We start from the raw sequence: 21227 nt of genomic DNA, 5'->3' as shown, positions 1-21227 counted from the left end.
AAATGATGTTTTTCAAATTTGGCGTCAAGAGGACGAACCCGAATGATTTTTAGAGTTCCGCGACTTTTCTTTCTGTAGTTATCCACCATCCCTCTATTGACGAAAACCCCTGAGCACACAAAAGAGGCTGTAGTTTTTAATGGGTGTTTTCAAATTTGGTGGGGAGCAAGAGGTTGAATCCGGAGTTCTCCCTACTTTCCGAAAACCTTGTTAACGCGATATTGATTTGGAGCCTTAGCTTCACGAGAGGAGAAACCCTATTGATATCCAACATTCTGTGGCTTTCAGTTATCCTCGCTTTGCCAAAATATCAATTTTAGTCAACATCCAAGTTTTCTGTTCGGATAAGCTGCTGTCGAGATTTTGTTGTGCAATATTTCAGTTATGTGGAGAACAAATTAAAAGTTGCAAACCCTGAGCATAGCGCTTTTTTTCAAATTTTATCTTTGTACATAAATGAAATGAAATGGGGTTTAACGTCTTACTGTTCTGCTCCTACCGGGCTAATGAAGATGGGCATACGTCATACAGTGTGCTATGAGGGAAACTTTGCCCGGGCAGCGGCACTATGCCCTACGCATATATAGAATTCCAACTGCCAAGGGATCTTTTACGTGCACGCCAATGTATACACGGGACCTCGGTTTTCGTCCCATCCGAATGACTAGACAGCTGTCTTTGTCAGTCCCTCCGTCCTGCACTACGGAACTCTAAAAATCAATAGGGTTCGTCCTCTTCACGCCAAATTTGAAAAACATCACCTGTTGAAAATGGTAGCCTCTTGTTGACGAACGGACCGACGGACAGGGATACTGGATAATCAACCACATTAAAAACCAATGGACTTTCCGTTAAATATCGACAACGATCCCAGACCCTCCGTACGTTGAAGACTAGAAGGTTCTGGGTGACCGAGACTAGTAGTTCACCAGACCTTGGACACCATAGTTTGATTGCTAATATTTATCTTATAGATATTTTTATTTATAAACACACGCATATAATAATAATAGAAATAATAGTACACTGTATGGGGTCAATTGTAAATCGCTAACAAATCGCCCGAAAAGACTTTAAATCTAATTTAGATATAATAACTAGTATTCAAGTCCAACCAATTGTTGTTTCAGAGTTTTACGAACCATGGCGTAAAGTTGTTTTCCTCTGGTGATGGAAACTGTCAAATATAAACAGACATAAATCATTAATGGTTACATTTTGTAGGATTTAGATAATGTAGGATTATCTACAACATGGTCATCAAATGAGAAAGTATATTATAATAATAACAAACATCTGACAAACAGATTACCAGTTATCAACAGTTCATGACACACATGATTGATATATAAGATAAAGGCCGACAAACGGCGACAGATGACGAACGCTGTCTTCCCTAGTATTCCGCCATAGCTGTCCCACAGTGCAACGTCGCACGTGCAGCTTAACATATTACCGTAAAGTTATTAAAAAGATGTCCAATGCATAACTGTATAAAGCAATACCTACAATAAAGAGCTGACCGTTATAATAGTTAAAATACTGTGATGAAAAATAAATGTATTGAAAATTTCATTCAAGTTACTTTATTCTGAGCTAAGTTGAGGGTGTTGGAAGATGTAGCGTAGATTGTTTATTATATCGTAGCAACGCTACTGGATAAACGAGACTGAGTCTCGATTATCCACATTATCGTTAATTTTATGATAAATCTCGCGGGCGTTCTAATCCATTTAAAGCTGTGCCAACCGATATTCTATAGAGTTGATTATAGGTTTGACAGGTGAATAATTGTCTAAATAATAATTTGAAGCTAAAAGAAAGACGTGCAGTAGGCAGATTTAGCTCTTACATAATTAATCTGTAACGGATATAAAATAAAACCCCTTTAGACGTTTGAAAAAATGAACACGTCATATACCACCCTGTTCAAGATGTATGTGTTCTTTTCAAATGAGGTCAATGAAAAAAGGAAATGCCAAGAATATGTCTATATTAAACCGTTTCGTTATTTTGGAATTGACAGCCACAATTTTTGTTTTCAAACGGAAATTAGTGAAACAATCGTGTTGTCCTTGTCAATTACTACTGTCTTTTTCCTAAATCCTCTTTATTATATGTCCTTGTCAATTACTACTGTCTTTTTCCTAAATCCTCTTTATTGTATGTCCTATTTTTTTTTTTTTTTTTTTTTTTGGGGGGGGGGGGGGTCATATGTATGCACTTATTAAATACCAGTAGATAATGCATATGGTATAAGCTGTTGGTTTTATGTTGAAGAGAGAGAGAGAGAGAGAGAGAGAGAGAGAGAGAGAGAGAGAGAGATGGGTTTTAACATCCACTCGACTCGACACAAACTAGGTCATTTCAGGACTAACATATGGTTTAATTTTATTTCAATAATTCGCTTGCGCGTAGGGGTCTTTAGCAGTGGGAGGAAACCGGAAGACTCGGTGAAACCCCACGAGGTTTGAAAATAAGGACCAACGTGTTAAAATGATTCCCCAGAAAATAAAGTCATTATTAAATCATTATTATTATAATGCGTTTTTGTTCCCCAATAATACAAACATAGTTTGTCTGCTCTACCCAAAGAACGATGTTAAATTTGTACCTGTTTTGTAAATTCATCTTGACAAAGCATTCTTATAATATCAGGAGTAGCTGGGCTATCAAACTGGAAGTAGCCGTCCATTCCTGTTTCATGTCGAGCAGCCATTATAGCCGACTTGGTTGCCATAAAAATTGAAAGGGATAGTAACATCGGCGCTTCTCCAATAGCCTGGAACAAAAGAATAAATTATGCACTGTAATTACATACATTTCAGGAGTATTTGCAAACTGTTGTACAGACCAATTGCTGCTGTCCGTTTAACTCGATCTCGTCTCTTGGATTTTGTATTTTGTCTACTTACTAATATTGGGTTCGATCCAGCTTCCTTTTATTATTATCTTACTGTCTGTTTCCCAAACTCGATGCTGTTTAATCGTTTTACGGGTTCACACAGGTTTATTCCAAACTAATGTAATTAGCACTGTTATAAGGAAAGATGGGTGTTTGCGGCTTTCCTAACTGTCTGACCTTTAATGATTTTCTCTGGCTGCCCCCTATTGGTTTAGACAATAGAGGACCAGCGAAATTTTGAATTAAGGAATTGCAACTTGAGAGTCAATTGTATTTCGTCACTTACCTTTGATGAATACACGGCCCTTTTATTCGGCTTTCCTTTCAGCAGAGAGACGTTAAAGACTTTAGGAATATTTCCCATGGATGGAATCTTATAGTTGCCGGGACCTTTAGTTAGAAGTGTACCAGAGGGCGTATACTTTAAATGTTCCAGCATGTGTAGACCATGACCCTTTTGTAAAAATAATACAGAAATGGTATAGCTGCTTTTAAGCAGGTACACGTTTTGATTTAGATAAAAAAAAACAAAGCGCTAAGTCGAGTTAACGTGATGTTTGATCCAGGAATCGCTCCTTTTTTGGTTGCTGTGGCTGTTGGCGGTGGTTGTGGAGCGACGCTTTTTCGAAAAACTTAGTGTTCCGCCAAGTAATTCGAATACGGGCGACATTAAACGTGGACTATTGCGCATCGATTGAAGGACTTTGTTTTTTGACGTCCCAATTCCAAGATGTCTGCGATGACGTCATTTTAATTAGTGAAGGGTCTAACTCTCTGCGATTACATTTTCATTTTATTTATTTATTTATTTTTTAAAACATACATAAAATCAACCCTTTTCATTTTGACACAAATCAATAAGGTCTTGTAAATAATAATCAAATTTATCAAAAGTTTCGTAAAACAAAATTAATTTATGGGCTTATAACATAGGGTTTCGAGGTGTTCGTTTTGGAAAACCAAATTTTACAATTCCTTACCATCATAAAAGCGCCCTCTATTTGTCCTATATCTATAGCCGGATTTAAGCTCGTCCCTACATCAAATACAATATCCGTTTTTAGAACCTAAAAATACAAAACAAAGAAGTATTTTCACAAAATGGGGATGATTTAAGCAAGTAAAAGGCATATATTCCCCTGCGAATGTTTCGTCTGAATTATCCTATTGTTCCGTTAATGAATGGATGAATGAAATGAGGTTTAACGTCCTACTGTTCTGCTTTGACTGGGCTAATGAAGACGGGCATAGGCCATACATTGTGCTATGAAGGAAATGTTGCCCGGGAAGCGGCACTATGGCCTACTCTTATATCGAATTCCAACAGCCTTAAGGAATCTTTTACGTGCACGCCAATGTATACACAGAACCTCGGTTTTTGAAAAAATGTTAGATGATTAAAAAATTTGACATTAAAAACGCCATCTAATAGAATAAGGCCTGTGTGGACTTTTTGTTGAAAATAAAGTCCAAGAATTCCAAACCAAGACGATCGCAGTTTCAAATCCCTAAATCAGCTATAATTCAACCTCCTGGAACAGCGCATGTTGTATAGTTGTATGTCCATCTTCATTTCCCTAGCTGGTGCAGAAAGTATGCGCGTCTACCTTATCTGCACCATTAAGGTAAATGAAGACGAGAATGGGCTGTGGTAATAAGTTTTCTTACTGTATGATCTCCTGTTAAGCAATCAATTTCCACTTCCGAACAACCAGCTCCATAGGAATAATAGTAAAAGCTGTTTTCACTGTTTGTACTAGGGTCTGGGCCCAGGTCAGGTGCTCTACAATACACCATGACAGAGAATATAAGTTCCAAGAAATGAAATGAGTTTTAATGAAGCTGGGCATACACCATACGCCATGCATAATCGAATTCCAACTGTACCTTTTACGCGCACGCCAATGGGTACACGTTTGAACATTGGTTATCGTCCTATCCGATCGACTAGACACCTTGTCTTGCCATGTCCTCATGCCTGTACCACTGACTAAGGAAAGTCCGGCTGCAAATTCCCGATGAACTTTTGCTGACAAAATAAAAAAAATCAAAACATCACCCACAATTTTATTGATCCTAACCGACTGTTGTTATATATTTGCAAATAACTGGAATCTTACTTCTGTTACTAGAAAAAAACCTCGTAGGTTGTCTCCGAGTCCTCTGGTTTCCTCCCACTGCTAAAGACCCCTACGCGCAAGCGAATTATTAAAACAAAATTGAACCATGCGCTAGTCCCGAAATGACCTAGTTTGTGTCGAGTGGACGTTAAACCCCATTTCTCCACAATATATAATGTTTACAAATCTTACTTATAAAAGCCTGTTGCTGATAAACTCACTCGATCTTGATAAGCTCTCTTTACCCAGTCGTTCCACGAAGAACCCTTTTCGTTTTTATATTTTTCTAACCTTTTACATATCTTCTCACACGCGATCTGCAATATACATTTTTAATTTAAAAAAATATATACTATTTTTATGAAATCAAAAATCTGTTAACGCGCCCACATTTAATGTGATAGTGGATTGTCGAACTAATTTTCACAATATCGCGTTTACCGATCAGGAAAAAGTCATATCATATCATCATGGAGATTAACAGGACATTTCTTGATTCCTGTCCCGAAAACCATGAAAAGGGCGTTACTATTAGCTACATAAGGGTTGTCCTTGCCTCGGAGCTGTGGCAGAGTTTGTGCGGTCCTTGAGTCACACACACTCGACAAATATACAATTTATATCAAACACACCGTCACTGTTAAACAAAACCAACAGTGGCGTTCAAGGCTGTCCAAAGCGGTAAACAAAAACGTGCCGCCATCCAAATGTTAGGTTGACAAACGGGCAGTTCCGTGGCCATGGGGTGCAAAATGGGACAAAGTCCCAGGCTTCTTACATTTGGAGGGGAGGGGCGTTTTGGGTAGATTACAAGATAAAAAGTTCCATTTGATGACCGAGAGATTCTAGTTAAGATTCCTTTTTAAAAAAAGAGAATATTCTCGGTGCCCTCATTCAGTCTAAATCGGGGGTCCCCTTTTAAACAAATTCGAATCTTCGCACCGCGCTGGAAAATACGATTTTTTTACTTAATTCATCCCCAACCCCAATGATTTATTCCGTTCCCCCACAAGATTAAACGGCCCTGGAAAAAGACAATGCACATTAACAGGTAAACAAAAAATAGACTAGCCCCCTATATGATGTATACTACCTTTACAGCCATTCCGTTTAGATCAGACCCAGTACTGCCTGCTGTTAGTGATCCATTAGGGACTGTATTGGTACTCGTTTCACTGGTATGAATTTGGTTAGCTGGAATACCTAAAGTCGCACTTGCCACCTATAAAATAACCAATTCGACACAAAAGATGGTGTGATAATGGGATCATATAGTGTTAAATAGTAAATTATGCTATATAGTAACTATGGTTTGCACGTAAAAGAACCCTTGACAGATGGAATTCAATTGCTGTCTGGGTACAATTTCCCTCATAGCACTGGACGTTAAACCGCATTTTATTACTTCTTTCAGAAGAAGGGACCAGTGGCAGTCTGGATCATTGACATGTGGATAGTTGTGGGGATAGTTGTAAGTGACAAAGAGTGTAGGCGCAGAAAAGTTGGACGTTAAACAAAAAAAGAGAGAGAAATGGGGTTTAACGTCCACTCGACATAAACTAGGTCATTTTGGAACTAACATATGCTTTAATTTTATTTCAATAATTCGCTTACTGGTTACTGAAATTCAACTCCCAACCATCATTCCAGTCCTCTATAATTGCAACAATACAGCGTATGCTTACATTTCCTTAACACCTGGTACAACTTCTCGTTTGGGGAATTCGTATAGCTAACAATTGTGAACCGTTGCTGTGTTGAAAGTCTATAACTATTTTTCACTGGGATTTCAAACTACATATATACGTACCTGGATCATTTTAATATAAAGACCTTGGCCCATTTCTACTCCCCCATGTGCCAATAAAACAGATCCGTCAGTATAAACATTCACCAGGGCACCTGCCTATAAAATATAAACAATATCCTACTTCAGTATAAATATTCACCAGACATTGTCTATTGAATATAACCAATATAATACTTCAGTATAAACATTCGCCAGGCACTGTCTATCGAATATAAACAATATAGCTCAGTATAATATAAACAATACTGTTCTTCTCCCACTGGATTAATGAGAGATAGAAACTAGGTCATTTCAGGACTAACATATGGTTTTTAATTTTATTTCAATAATTCGTTTGCGCGTAGGGGTCTTTAGCAGTTGGAGGAAACCGGAGGACCCAGGGAAAACTCACGAGGTTGGAAGGCGACCCTACCCCTTGTCCACAACAAGGAATTCGAAACCACGCCAGCTGACTCAATTACAGGCCTTATGATACAGCGCGCACATCCTAATCATTCGGTCACCCCCCCTCCCCCTGGGCTAATGAAGATGGGCATACGACATAGAGTGTGCTATGAGGAAAATTTTGCCCGGACAGCGGCACTATGGCCTACTCTTATATCGAATTCCAACTGCAAATGGATCTTTTACGTGCACGTCAATGTATACATGGGTCCTCAGTTTACCGTCTCATCCGAACGACTAGACAGCTCTCCTTGTCAGACCACCCGTCAAACAGTGATAATGTCCGGTATATTTCCAGTTCTATTACGAAATGACACATAAACCATAAATCATAATATCGGTCTATATTAAACATACATTATTCAAGAGCTAAATCTGTTTATTGCAGTTCTTTCTTTAGGCATGAAATGTTATCTAAATCATTAATTAGACATTAATTAACTTATCCAGACCATAATCAACTCTAGATGGCATTGCTAGCCTGCGATGTTTAGTGGATTATGAACCGATTTACTGCATAACTTTCCTTCACGATTTAACGATTAAATGGATAATCGAGACTATACTGTTTATCATACTGACTTTAGTAATGATAATCGAGGCTAGGCGGAAATATCAATCGCTTAGTTCTCGGTTCATAGTGGATCAATTTGACTGAAATTTTCAGCAAATTGCCTTTACATTATCTAATGTTTAACTATTATAGTGTGAACTGTCAACTTGTTATCCAATCTCTCACAATGTATCTTTAATAGATACGAGATAAAATGAATCGTTTACTTACTTGATTTAAGAAAATTGCACCGATAGATACCCCATATTTCAGGGGTAAGATAGAGATCCCCCTTTTTCTCCATCTATTTTCTCTGTAAAATATTTTAGTACTAATAGTAATTAAACTTGCACTATGTAAGAGCTAAACCTGCCTTTTTATAGTCTTTACTTTGCATTAAATGTTATTTAGACATTTATTCACATGACAAGCCTATAATCAACTCTCTAGAACATCGGATGGCCGAGATTTATTTGGATTGAAACAAGATCACCATTCAATAATTCGCGATTGTCAAGTACCGTTGCCACGATAACAACCAATCTACGTTACATCTGCGAATGATACCTCCGCTCAGAATAAAGTAATTTGAATGAAATTTACAATATATAAGCCCCGGCTTGTTATCAGATCCCAGATTTATACATATTATATTTTATATTATGTAAATATTTATTGAATAAATAGTGTTAGAAAAAAAATATATATTCATTTTTCATCACATGTTTGAACTATTATAGCCCGCTTAACAGTAACCAGCTAATTTCGGAGCTAACACAGGGGCTGTATATATGTTTCAATGACATAATTTGAGTGAATTTGTTTTTAGAAATGAGAGGAAAGCAAGGTACACAGAGAAAAAAACCCGCGGTTATGCCGGTGATCCGACTAACTGTCTAGATTGGCCTCAGGTCTATAGAAATACTAGTTATCTCAGCATATTGTTCTGTACAAATAAGATCTTTCATTCAGCGGTTTTGATTCTACACTTGTACGTGACAAGGAGTAGGGTCTTCCGTCGTGGGTTTTCTTCGTGTTGATGCCACCTTATGCCCATCAACAATAGCTAAAATCATTATATTTTAAAATCAATCTGATTAAACACAGTTCCTATTTCGTTTCGTTTTTATAGTTCAAAATTTCGTTTTACTTGTCTTCACAACACAAGGCTCTGGGAGGGGTTGTTATATAACAGGCATTCTAGTTGATGTGAGGAATTAGCCAATGAAACGGTTACGGCAAAGCTGATTGTTTAATCAATGTCTGACGTCATAGGTCAACGCCACTCGTTTTAACTCCTGACGAGACCTCCCACTACAACTGGTCAGATCTTCGTGTAGTGAGGGCACCGAAAATATATAAAAAACGAAATATAAATCTGTATTCTAATCAGATTGTTCTGATATTAAAAAATACCATACCTATTATAAAGTTCCACTTGTGTTTTGCGGTTATAATAGTCACACTGGTTTATACATTCTTGCCAACACGACTCTATATTACAATCTTTTATAATCTGGTTAACATGAGTTCTATCTCCTTCTTGATAAAAATTCATCTCTCGAACCTTCAGAAGGAAAACGGTAATTTGTATTGTAATAAACTATGATGATTTGTAATCATAATGAGAGGTGGTGTTATGGGAAAAGGTAGTTCGATCGTTAAGGACTTTTGCTGGCTTGGTGTCCTTTAGATAGTGAAAGCGAGTCCTTTAGAATTCGTAATAGCGAGTCGGCGTCTTACCCACTTAGCCACCGTGACTCCCCTAATGCAGATAGGCATACGCAACACAGTGTTCTATGAGGGAAATTTCACCCGGGCAATGGCGCTACCGCATACTCTTATATCGAATTGGGGGTTGGATGGCTGAATGGTTAGCGTGTGCGCGCTGTATCATAAAGTCTGTCATTGAGTCAACTCGCTTGGTTTCGATTCCCCGGATGTACGTGACAAGGAGTAGGGTCGCCCGCCCAACCTCGTGGGTTTTATTCGGGTCCTCCGGTTTCCTCCCACTGCTAAAGACCCCTACGCGCAAGCGAATTATTGAAATAAAATTAAACCATATGTTAGTCCCGAAATTACCTAGTTTGTGTTGAGTGGACGTTAAACCCCATCTCGATGTATATTTTATCTCTCGCCTACCTTAATAGGATCCATTCCATGTTTATCGATGATGTGCTGGATTGCATTTTCTATGATAAAAAAGGCCTGTACACTGCCACAAGCACGATTGGATGTATTCGACCGGATATTGGTTTTACAGAAATGACAGGATACACGAAAGTTTGGTATCTTGTAGACGTTATCACTTCTCCGTAGAAGATTGTCAAGCGTCTGAAATGAAAACAGAGAGACATTGTCGTTCAATATGAGTAAAAATATTACAAAATCTTGTTGACAATTCTGATATTTGGCCATTGGCACCACCACTATTATATATAGATTTGACTGCAGAATAGATACTAATGATGTTTGACATGGACCTACCACAGCCCATTAACGAAGAATGGTGACGATGAAGCAGAAAGTTTAAGAGAAACTACAATATGTAAAATTAAAACGAGTGGGAAAAACACAATCTGATTAAAATACAGATCTGTATTTCGTTTCGTTTTATTTTATACTTTCGATGGCCTTCACTACACGAAGATCTGACCGGTTGTAGTGGGCGGTCGCGTCATGGGTCATGCAAGCGGCCTTTGACATTATGGCGTCAGACATTTGACTAACCAATCAGCGTTGATGTTTCAGGTGGGTATTTGGATATACAACCTTTGCTTTGTCTTCGCTGCGGATCTCTACCCAGTTCCGTGCACCGCACGCCAAGCACTCGCCAGAACAGACAATTTCACTGGTTTTTCCGTCACATTAAGCGGGTTACAAAAAAAACCTATTCCAAATCCATGTGTAGTGAAGACAAGTAAATCGAAATTGTAAACTATAAAAAAACGAAACGAAATAGGATCTGTGTTTTAATCAGAATGGGAGAATCAGAAGCAGAATTTACACAAAACGATATTTATGTCCTGTATGTAATATCCTAAAGGGTAAAGTGTCGAAGATGGCAATATGTACTATTTTGACTTCCGATTTAAAGTGATAGTTGCATTTTATTTTAAGTCATATGTTTAAAATATGTTACAATAAAGCTCATAAATTCTATAAAGGTCCAGCATTGTTAAAGAATTATACTATAAATAACCATTGCTAGTTAAGAAATTGGCAAATATATTATTTTCAAACTGAAACAGAAATGTTGAACATTGCTAATTCCATGTAGAGTACAGCAAACAAGGGAGATAATTTCCGGTATTATAATTCTTTTAAGTGCTAGATAGGTCCTATTATTGCATAATATTTAGTGATTTGACAAACCTATTATGCAAGAGATACAGAGATACAGAAATAACTATATTTTGACTTCTAAGAAAATATGCCAATTTCGCATTAAACATGATATTTGTTATTAATGTTGCAGATATATCCGTAGCAACTGTCCAGCTTCAAAATCATTTCAGTGTTCAAGTTAGTCGAGCTGCAGAATCATTTCAAGTGACAGCAGAGTCAGAGAAACGGAATTTCAAAAATGATAAGTATAATCAGTGTAATCTGCCTCGTACACGATATACACCGATAGTTAGAACCCAGTTTGATGAAGTCAATATGTTACTGTGTTTAAGATAATCAAGTTACTGTGGGCAGTAGCTGGGTGATGTTATGTCCTCTACATATGAATCTAGCTTGTTGTGGCCTCTCATCAATTCGTATATTAGTATTCATATTGTGAGTTGGATATTGAATTCAAGCTTATCTACTTACTGCGTCTGATCCGTGGAGTGAATCACCACAATTAGCATAAACATTCACATCTAGACATACAATACGACCATCCGTCGAATATCCAACCTTAAATAAAAGAAACATATTAGAATTACAATCTTGAGAGTAAGTGGTAGAGTACCATCCCAAACATAAAAAAGCGCATAACGTATTAAAAAAAACTTTAAAATAACAGAAACCATACAACTTTTAAATAACAGCAACATAACAAAATTTCAGAAATAACACACATCATAACAAAAACACCTAAGAATAACACACAACATAACTACACGACTTTAAAATAACACACAGCCCAAAATGCAACTTTAAAATAGTACACAACACAGAAATACAACTTTAAAATAAGAGACACTATAACAACAACACCTAAAAATCACACAGCATAACTTTAAGATATCACACAACAGAACAACTAAACTTTAAAATAACACATAACATAACAACAGAACTTTCCAATAAAACACAACATAGCAACAGAACTTTCAAAATAACACACAACAAAACTTTAAAATAAAACACAACATAACAAAACCAAAACTTTGAAAGTAACACACGCCACTACAAAACTTAAAAAAAACACAACATATCAAAAAAAGCTTTGAAAATAACACCCACCATAACAACTAAGTTTTAAATGTAAAACACACCATAACAAAACTTTAGATAAACACACAGCATAACAACAACAAAATTTAAAGGACAATATTGGTGCCAGTCATTATCACATAATTTCAACACAGAGATCATTGCTACGATAGCTGAGTAATACAGGTTTCCTGAATCGGAAGTGACGAACGCCACAGGAAAAAACGAGTCATACCTCTATATAACGGACTGATATGACGAGTGATAACAGATACACGGCCGAATTTCTGCTCACTAATAATTCCATCATTATATGTGATAATGACTGGCACCAATAGTCTACTTAAAAGGAAAACGTACGTATTACAATGTTCTACAAATAAAACTTATTTGAGTGTAAAAAAATGTTCAAATACTTGCTGTGTATTTCGCCATAAAAGGATGTCTTGTTCCTGTCATGACCATATCATCATCTCGCTCCAAACAACATCTCATTGGTAAATTATATCTAGTTGACAGGCAAATATACCACAGTTAATATACAACAACTAATAGCTAGGTTATATCTAGTTGACAGATAAATATATCACAGTTGGTGTACAACAACTAATAGCTAGAATTATGTCTAGTTGACACACATATACAACATCTTATAATCAGGATATATCTAGTTGGCAGACATATACAACATTTTATAGCCAGATTATATCTAGTTGGCAGACATATACAGCATTTTATAGCTAGGTTATATCTAGTTGGCAGACATATACAGCATCTAATATCTAGGTTATATCTAGTTGACAGGTAAATACAACAATAGCTAGGTTATATCTAGTTGACAGGTAAATATATCGCATTTTTGATATACAACAGCTTATAGCTAGGTCATAACTAGTAGACAGATATATCTCGTTGATATAATTATATAACATTTAATAAACAATTATTATATCAGGGGTAGATTATATCTTAATACCATCTTGCTACCATAGACTCGTCATGACATATACTAAAATAATACAATCTTTTCAAAATGCTTTGGTTCACTTGCTTAAATTGGGGTTTCATAAAGTAAACAATGTATCACGGCATTCTCGGACTGCACAGTGCAGTTGACACGATCGACCCCGGATCCATTCACTTGATATTATGTCCTGTCCACTTGTTTGTCTTCTGGTGGACCCGCTGGTTATTATAACAAATTTTCTTAGAAGACGGTGATCAGGTCAAATCGATTTATTAGACCCACATTATCTATATTGGTATCCGCGGCTTTGTCTTCCAGTGGATTGCAGGAATTTTGAAACCCAAGCATATATAATGGTAAGTTTTTCCTATGGGTGATAGTATGCCTGGGTGATGTAAATTTAACTGTCACACAGAAAAGGGCTGTGGTTAGATGCATTGCAAAGGTAAGAAATACACGAACCAAATTGTAATCTCGTTTTAATTATATTGGTTATTATGTGATCTGTTCTGGTCTAGCACTCCTTATAATAATCTAATCAAGACATTTGCCATTTAATTAAAATACAATTTTTAAGATCAATTACTGGAACATGGATAGTTGGAAAGGTAAACAAAACTATCTTACTTTCTGGCTGCTACTGCTGCTAATACAGCTGTAGGGATATTCTGTGTATTCTTACCACCAAAACCACCACCTTTATAAATAATAATAATTGAAATAAGATGAAATGGGGTTTAACGTCCTACTGTTCTGCTCCGACTGGGCTAATGAAGACGGGCATTCGCCATACAGTGTACTATGACGAAATGTTGCCCGGGCAGCGGCACTATGGCCTACACTTATATCAAATTCCTACTGCCAAGGGATCTTTTAAGTGCACGCTATTGTATACACGGGTCCTCGGTTTTCCGTCCCATCCGAATGACTAGACATCTGTCCTTGTCAGGCCCTCCATCCTGCACCACTAACATTGGCAAACCACGCCGGAAAATCCCGATGAACTTTCTCGGCCAATGCAGGGATCGAACACATATCGAATTTCAACTGCAAAAGGATCTTTTACGTGCATGTGTACTAGCTATCTTGGTTTTCGTGTTATCCGAACGACTATATGTTATTTCTTGCCAGGCAAATCGTTCTGCACTATTGAGAAAGGCGAACCACGCCGGGAAAATCCCAATGGACTTTCTTGGCCAACACCGGGACCGAACACGGGATCTCCAGGTTAGCGGGCTACCGAACCCCCTTTTGAGTAATGTAGGAAGTATATTTACCAAGTCTTTTAGTATAGCATTTGACCTTATGACACGGAACTCCAAGCACGTGAGCCACTGATTCCTAAAAAAAATAGGGTAAAGTTAAACGTGGTTACAATCAAGGCGATGGTATGTCTAAACATTTTTTTTAGAGAGAGAGAGAGAGAGAGGGGATCTAACGTCCACTCGACACAAACTAAACATATACAACCCCATTGATTACACCAATGTATGTTGTGCGATATTATCACCGCCATATCGCCAATCTTGGCGAGAATCCTTCAGTATGTCAAATATTCTATATCGGTACTTATAACTTACAGCATACCAATTCCAGTTATTTACGTCTCAAAGCGACCGTTTAACAGGCGTTATGCAAGAGCTAAATCTGCCAAGTGTGGGTCTTTCTTTAAGCCTTAAATATTACATAAACTATTAATTAGACAATTATTAACATGACAAGACCTAATAAACCCTCGATGTCTCCGATATTAAATAGATTAGAACGGTTAGGCCATTTAAGGATTTAATTTAAAAATGTAGAAGCGAGACTAAGCTTCAGACAACCACTATACGGTAGTTAATACAATCAATGCACACATCCTGTCAAACATTCAAAGGCTAATATCTTCGCTCAGAATAAAGTAATTTGAATAAAATGTTCAATATATTCATTTTGCATTATCTATTTTTGAACAATTATAGCAAGAATGTCTAGCTCTTTATCTAAATCTAACATAATTCTAATTCGTGTATATACTTTTAGAAAAAGCCAAATAAGATAAAAGTATATCTGTAATTACGATAGCAGACATATTCATGCTATAGCGCTCGGTTACTATAAATCTATAAATATCCCTGTTTCAACAAAACATACGGTGCCTATGTGTCATCATAAAACGGGCATGCTCTGGCATATCTAGGATGTGAGAAACATAGTCCTAGAGCCACCGATCTTTGGACTACTCACTTCATGAAACGGCCATAACACATGTACAACGGGTCAATTAAATCTTTAAAAGCCTGTATGTCAGCAATATGTTGGTAGATCTTCTCGAACATTTCCGAATGACTTGTATCGTCAAACTGAATATTTACCGATTAACAATGGTCGCCAAAGCAGGAGTTTTATATACATAAAATATGGTATCATCAATACTAAAGGTCATTTATAGTCAAAGTCCAAAAATACAAAGTGACAGAATAGTTTTGTTGGGAGTGCCCCAGGACGCTTAGTAATGGCGGCATTGCAGTTAAGTGACACGGTATTGAGTCCCTTCACGGTTCTGTCAGTCCCGAAAGCAGAAGTGATGTGAGTTGAATCATGACGTAATAAAACGTTTCAACTATGATGATTGGTCGCAATAGTATCATATTCAAGTTGCGTGTGCCTTGCAGACATGCATTCCTTTGTGTACTCGACTGACACATGTCTATGGTGTTCAATACGCTGTAAGACTTTAATATAAATGTTTTACTTGAACCCATGCTGGACATTGAGCTGAGCTGTAAAGATCCATTTCGTCTCGTTCGTTTGGTACAGCTATGGCTGATTGAGTCTCAAGATAGAAATGCTCCTGGGCTCCCATATAAACTTCCCCTTCTAGCACTTCTTCGCATAATTCAAATCCTTTATCAACGTCTCCACATCCATTTACTAAAGGTTCTCTCCAGTACGAGTCGTTGGTGATAGCATCCTATAATAAAGACGTAAGAGGGTGGGTGCGGTAGAGTTTTACTGTTATACGAGTAGTTGATGAACGCATCTAATATTAAAGGTCACCGGAAAAGCCTCCATTTTTTTCAAATACTACAAGTAATTATGTCAACATATCCTTTCCATAAGTATAATCCGAACCCGAATGTCTATATTACCTGCAACAGGTAAATTTCAACATAAGTAATTTCCGCCAATCTCCGTAGGTAGTCGTAACTTTCCGTCAATAAGCAATCCGTGACGTCATTTTAGTCCTTCTGCGCATAGAAATATAGACTAGAATATGAGCAGAAGGACGACAATGACGTCACATTCGAGTTCGTGTTATACTTATGGAAAGGATATGTTGACATAATTACTTGCATTATTTACAAAATTTATGAACCTTTTCCGGTGACCTTTAATGATATAAGATATGTTGGGTGAAAGACAGAGGTGTACTGATGTACGACTTAATGGTGACCACGACATATAATAATAATGAGATGAGATTTAGGGTAAAGGTTTAGTGTACTACGACTTATTGGTGACCACAGCCTATAATAAACATATAAAGGAGTAAGAATTGAGGATATATGGAAATACGACTTATTGGTGACCACAACCTATAATAATAAGATAAAATAATTATGTTGGGTTGGAGTATGGGTTTTCTGCAATACGACTTATTGGTGACCACAACCTATAACAGGGATATAGGATGAAAGGGAAGGAGTGGGGGATATAGGTTTACTGCAATACGACTTATTGGTGAACTCATCGTATAATAAGAAGATAAGATATCGGTGGGTTGGGATTAAGTGGGGGGGGGGGGGTACAGGTATACAACTTCTATATTGGCATAACCGGGTGCAGATTGGAAGTTTACCCCAGTCCGACTGTTTGGTAACCAATAATAACAACTTAATATACGAAATGGTGCCGTGTTAGATATTCAGCCCATTTAATGACTCATAAGCATAAAGCCAGTATCGGTTTTACCTCAACGGTTATAATAGCCGGGAGATCTTGGTACTTTATATCCACCATTTTACTCGCTTCACGTGCTGTTTGACTTGACGTAGCTACCACACCACCTATCAAACAACCTTCACACGATACCTAGACAACAATATAAATGTAAAATTATGTAAACAACTTTCCCCGTTACCTAGACAACCTAGAGATTTTGGTTTGTCCAATTACAATTACAACAAGACACATTAATCTGTGGTGAAGGAGGTGGGGAGTAAGTTGAGGAATCGAACCTTGGCCATTTCTCTCATAAACCTGGATGACATCGCAAATTACCCGATCCACAACACCCCAGTGGAACCTCACAAAATACTCTACTCCCAATAAATACATGGAGCTCAGGGTTTGTCTAATTAAAACTCTGGTCATACTAGTATTCTGTAAGGGGTGGGAGGTTCAACCTTGGTCATTTTTCCCTCATGAAAAGGACGGCGACATACCTCGTCAACAGCAAAAAAATCCTCAGCGCAAATTACTATCCTATTGACTCCTGGTATATCTCTATAATCTATGTAACCTTTGACCCCAGGTATTTGTAAAGCTGCTGATGGATCGATGTCTTGTAAAGTAGCATGAGATCTGGAACTGTAAACTGGTGCCACAAATAATTCCCCTGGAAAACAATAGAAAGCACTATCTATATTTAAAGACCTTCTAACGTATCATGGTCCTGTTGGACACGGGCATATACCATACGGTGTGCTATGGTGTGGATTTTTCAGGGGCAGCGGCACTACAGTCTACTCATTTGTTACGGGTTCTCATATGTGTACACAGGACCTAACGACTACACGTCGTCCCTTGGCAGGCCCTCCATTTGGCACCACTGAAAATCGAACACGGGACGTCCAAGTTAGCGAGCCAAAGTCAAATCTAGTGCAAAGAACCTGTTGGTGAAATATATTCATATATGCTTAAAACAAAGGCAGTTTTGGAATGATCGATACGATCAACACGATTGCTACGACTGACCTCAATAGATGATGAGACCTGAACGGATCATTGCACGAATCGTGATAGTGGAAACCTAGCATTAGGTGTTGAATTCGCTTGATCTGTTTGGGTTATTTTGATTAGAGATCGGTTACATTCTATAAGATTTAAGTTTCATTTTGACATATTTAGTTTGTTTCGGTTTGGATTAGGCTCCATATATATGGAACACAAGTTCACGTACATCGCACATTGGCACTTTTAGTGGACCAAATGTAGAAGGATACACGCTTCATAAAGTAAATACACGCATTAAACATGACGAGCACCCTATCCCTATAACAATATAACAGATCATGAACAAAAGAAATTTAAAACATGACATCGTAAGCCATGAGAGAGCGATCAAATGAAGGGAAGAGGATGACCATTTGAACCAACACCTTTCATGGGCACTAATAAAAGTAACACACGGACAATGGACAAATAAAAAACCCAATCTGATTAAAATGCAAATCTATCTTTCGTTTCTTTTATTTTATACTTTCGATGGCCTCCACTACATGAATCAGTGCAGATTAAACGTAAACTGAAACTTTGAACAATTAAAAACGAAACTAAATATCCGGGATCTGAGTTTTAATCACATTGTAAGACACGAAAGGAGTGTTCGATGAAGTAAGGAGGTGACAATGGGAATTTCAGTACCTTTTCTGGGCAGCATATCATCAATATAAACCGCTTCTCCTGTAGTTTGTTGGTAAGCTGAGTTGTGAATAATTGGTCGTCCTATTGGATTGTCATCTTTCTGAGCGGCACCTACTAATTCATAAACCTGAGTTCCCTTACTAGGTCCCAATTCATGGGTTTCTATAGCACTAAGGTAAGAATGAGGTGTTGGTTTTCCTTGGAGTATACCCTGAAATAGATCATGTTAGTCTTTGTAAGCAGAACTCAATCTGATGTCATTGTATTGGTCCTAACTTACGGGATTGCTATTGCAATGTTGTGAGATCAAAGTGGTTGGTTTCCCAAAATAAAACAATACCAGCTGGTGCTAAATAATGTTTTCTAGCATTAAGAAGAGATTAATGATGGTTTCACCAAGTGATGTCCTTAATTAGAGAGCTGTTGCTGTGTGACTGTTAAAATGTATCATTAGTGATATTGTAGATACATTTCTACGGGATTGCTATTGCAATGCTGTGAGATCAAAGTGGTTGGTTTCCCAAAATAAAACAATACCAGCTGGTGCTAATGATGGTTTCACCAAGTGATGTCCTTAATTAGAGAGCTGTTGCCGTGTGACTGTTAAAATGTATCATTAGTGATATTGTGGATACATTTCTATAAAATTGTTGTATGTTTGTTAAATGCGCCATTAGAAATATTATAGACACATCACTATAAAGCTGATGTGTAGATGGGTTACTATTAAGTTGTTTGGTGGCTGTTAAAGCGCCATTAGAGATATTGTGGATACATTACTATAAAACTGTTGTGTAGCTGTTAAATCCTCATTAGAAATATTCTAGACACATGACTAAAGAGTTGTTGTGTGACTGTTAAATGTGTCATTAGAGTTATTTTGGATGCCTTATTATAAAGTTGTTGTGTGACTGTTCAAATGTGTCAATAGAGAAATTGTAAATACCTTACTATAAAGATGCTGGGTGATTGTTAAATAAAACTTAAAGAAGAAACTAGTGGTTAAAGTTTTTCTGTATTCTACTATACCACCAGGTGATCCAGGATTTAAAGGTAAATCTTCTTCCAGGTATTGACAAGCTTCCGGTACCAAATTATCCTCCCATTTTCTGAAAAGACAACATTCAAACCATGAAAAAGTGATATTAAAGGATAAATGCTACATGATCCTCTAAATCATTTCCTAAATTCAATCAAATTATTGACTCCAAAACCTTCTTTAAAATATAGTTTAATAAAAACCTTCCAACTAAATATCTCATTGTATTTTTGGCCATAACTGTAGTTGGCGCCATTCCACCATAAGATAAATACACTTCTTTGATGACGTCAGACTCATCTTCAAACACAACCCTCATTCCAGCGTTTACTATTGTAATATCATCCTCTTTCCTCAACGCTTGTTTATAGCTTTCAAAATAGTCATTCTAAAATATAATAATAATGAAAACCATAATTATGTTATCATAAGACAATGCTGCTAGTGGGACTGTCCCAGCAAGGGTGACAAGAATTTGCAACGGCGCCCCAGTTGGTTTTAGTAGCTGCCATAGCAAACGCCAAGCCAAACAAACGTATGTCAGAAGATCGCGAGTTCTCCAGCAGATTCGTGTGCAGTGTGCTATGAGGCCCAATTTTCCCGGACAACACATCAAGGATCCTTACCCATAACCCCAAGAGCAGGTCGTAGCGCCACATTTCCCCCATGAATGCAACTACTTACCTTGTGGGTAAATGGAATTGTTATAGATACAAGAATTTCGTTGTTTTTAATTACTGTCTTTCTATAACCGGTGAAGAAATCCGCGTCCATTACAACTCGTCGTTTGACCTTATCTGAAGAAGAATATATTACGAATTTAATTTGATAAAAGTTTAAAGCTTCTAAAACATACGACATGAAATGAAAGAAATGGGGTACTGTGGTGCTCGGACAACGACTTTTCCACCAACTCTTCAATGAATTTCATATGTCAAGGGTAAACTGAACCTAAGATGTCCGTCCCATCCCGGCAATTAAATGCTGTTCTTTGTCAGATCTTCCCTTAATAAGAGGAAACTAGGCTGGGGAATTCCCCAAACTTTCTCGGCCAACATCTTGGTCGAACAATGCACCCCAAAAGTAGTGAGTCAGCATCTCACTCAATGTGTCACAATGGCTGGATCGGAATATATCGATGAATGCCGATTGCATTATCCTGGCGAATACTGTACCTGTAGATATAACTTCTAATACGGTTGTACTGGCTTGAAGTACTGGATTTAAATCAGATATAGGACTAGCTGTCATTATATTCCCTCCTATAGCCTAGAAGAAAATATTAATAAAATGTGATATAAATAACGAGAGTTGGAAGCTAACACTGCAT

At 37.4% G+C, this 21227-nt stretch overlaps 1 protein-coding gene across 3 annotated transcripts in view; it reads right to left on the bottom strand.

Annotated features, from left to right (window-relative positions):
- Positions 1-948: 948 nt before the first annotated feature.
- The window catches only part of LOC126825658 (xanthine dehydrogenase/oxidase), a 35977-nt gene continuing 15698 nt past the window's right edge, over positions 949-21227 (bottom strand). The window contains exons 12-34 of one of the 3 annotated variants that reach the window (XM_050555398.2): positions 21073-21166; positions 20582-20694; positions 20101-20285; positions 19805-19967; positions 18859-19069; positions 17658-17830; positions 17185-17304; positions 15965-16183; positions 14505-14568; positions 13855-13924; positions 12681-12768; positions 11652-11738; positions 9975-10166; positions 9254-9399; positions 8064-8145; positions 6836-6931; positions 6119-6247; positions 5218-5342; positions 4574-4688; positions 3886-3972; positions 3192-3359; positions 2615-2782; positions 949-1177 (exon numbers count right to left, since the gene is read on the bottom strand). In XM_050555398.2, coding sequence (XP_050411355.1) covers positions 1127-1177; positions 2615-2782; positions 3192-3359; positions 3886-3972; positions 4574-4688; positions 5218-5342; positions 6119-6247; positions 6836-6931; positions 8064-8145; positions 9254-9399; positions 9975-10166; positions 11652-11738; positions 12681-12768; positions 13855-13924; positions 14505-14568; positions 15965-16183; positions 17185-17304; positions 17658-17830; positions 18859-19069; positions 19805-19967; positions 20101-20285; positions 20582-20694; positions 21073-21166 — 2946 coding nt within the window. In that variant the 3' untranslated portion in view covers positions 949-1126. Of the gene's footprint in view, positions 1178-2614; positions 2783-3191; positions 3360-3885; positions 3973-4573; positions 4689-4792; positions 4935-5217; positions 5343-6118; positions 6248-6835; positions 6932-8063; positions 8146-9253; positions 9400-9974; positions 10167-11651; positions 11739-12676; positions 12769-13854; positions 13925-14504; positions 14569-15964; positions 16184-17184; positions 17305-17657; positions 17831-18858; positions 19070-19804; positions 19968-20100; positions 20286-20581; positions 20695-21072; positions 21167-21227 lie in introns of those variants that run through there. The other 2 variants (XR_007682090.2, XM_050555399.2) reach the window with 2 other exon arrangements.

This window comes from Patella vulgata, chromosome 6, assembly GCF_932274485.2.
Source record: "Patella vulgata chromosome 6, xgPatVulg1.2, whole genome shotgun sequence".
Lineage (NCBI taxonomy): Eukaryota > Metazoa > Mollusca > Gastropoda > Patellidae > Patella > Patella vulgata.
This window is presented reverse-complemented; position numbering and strand designations above follow the sequence as displayed.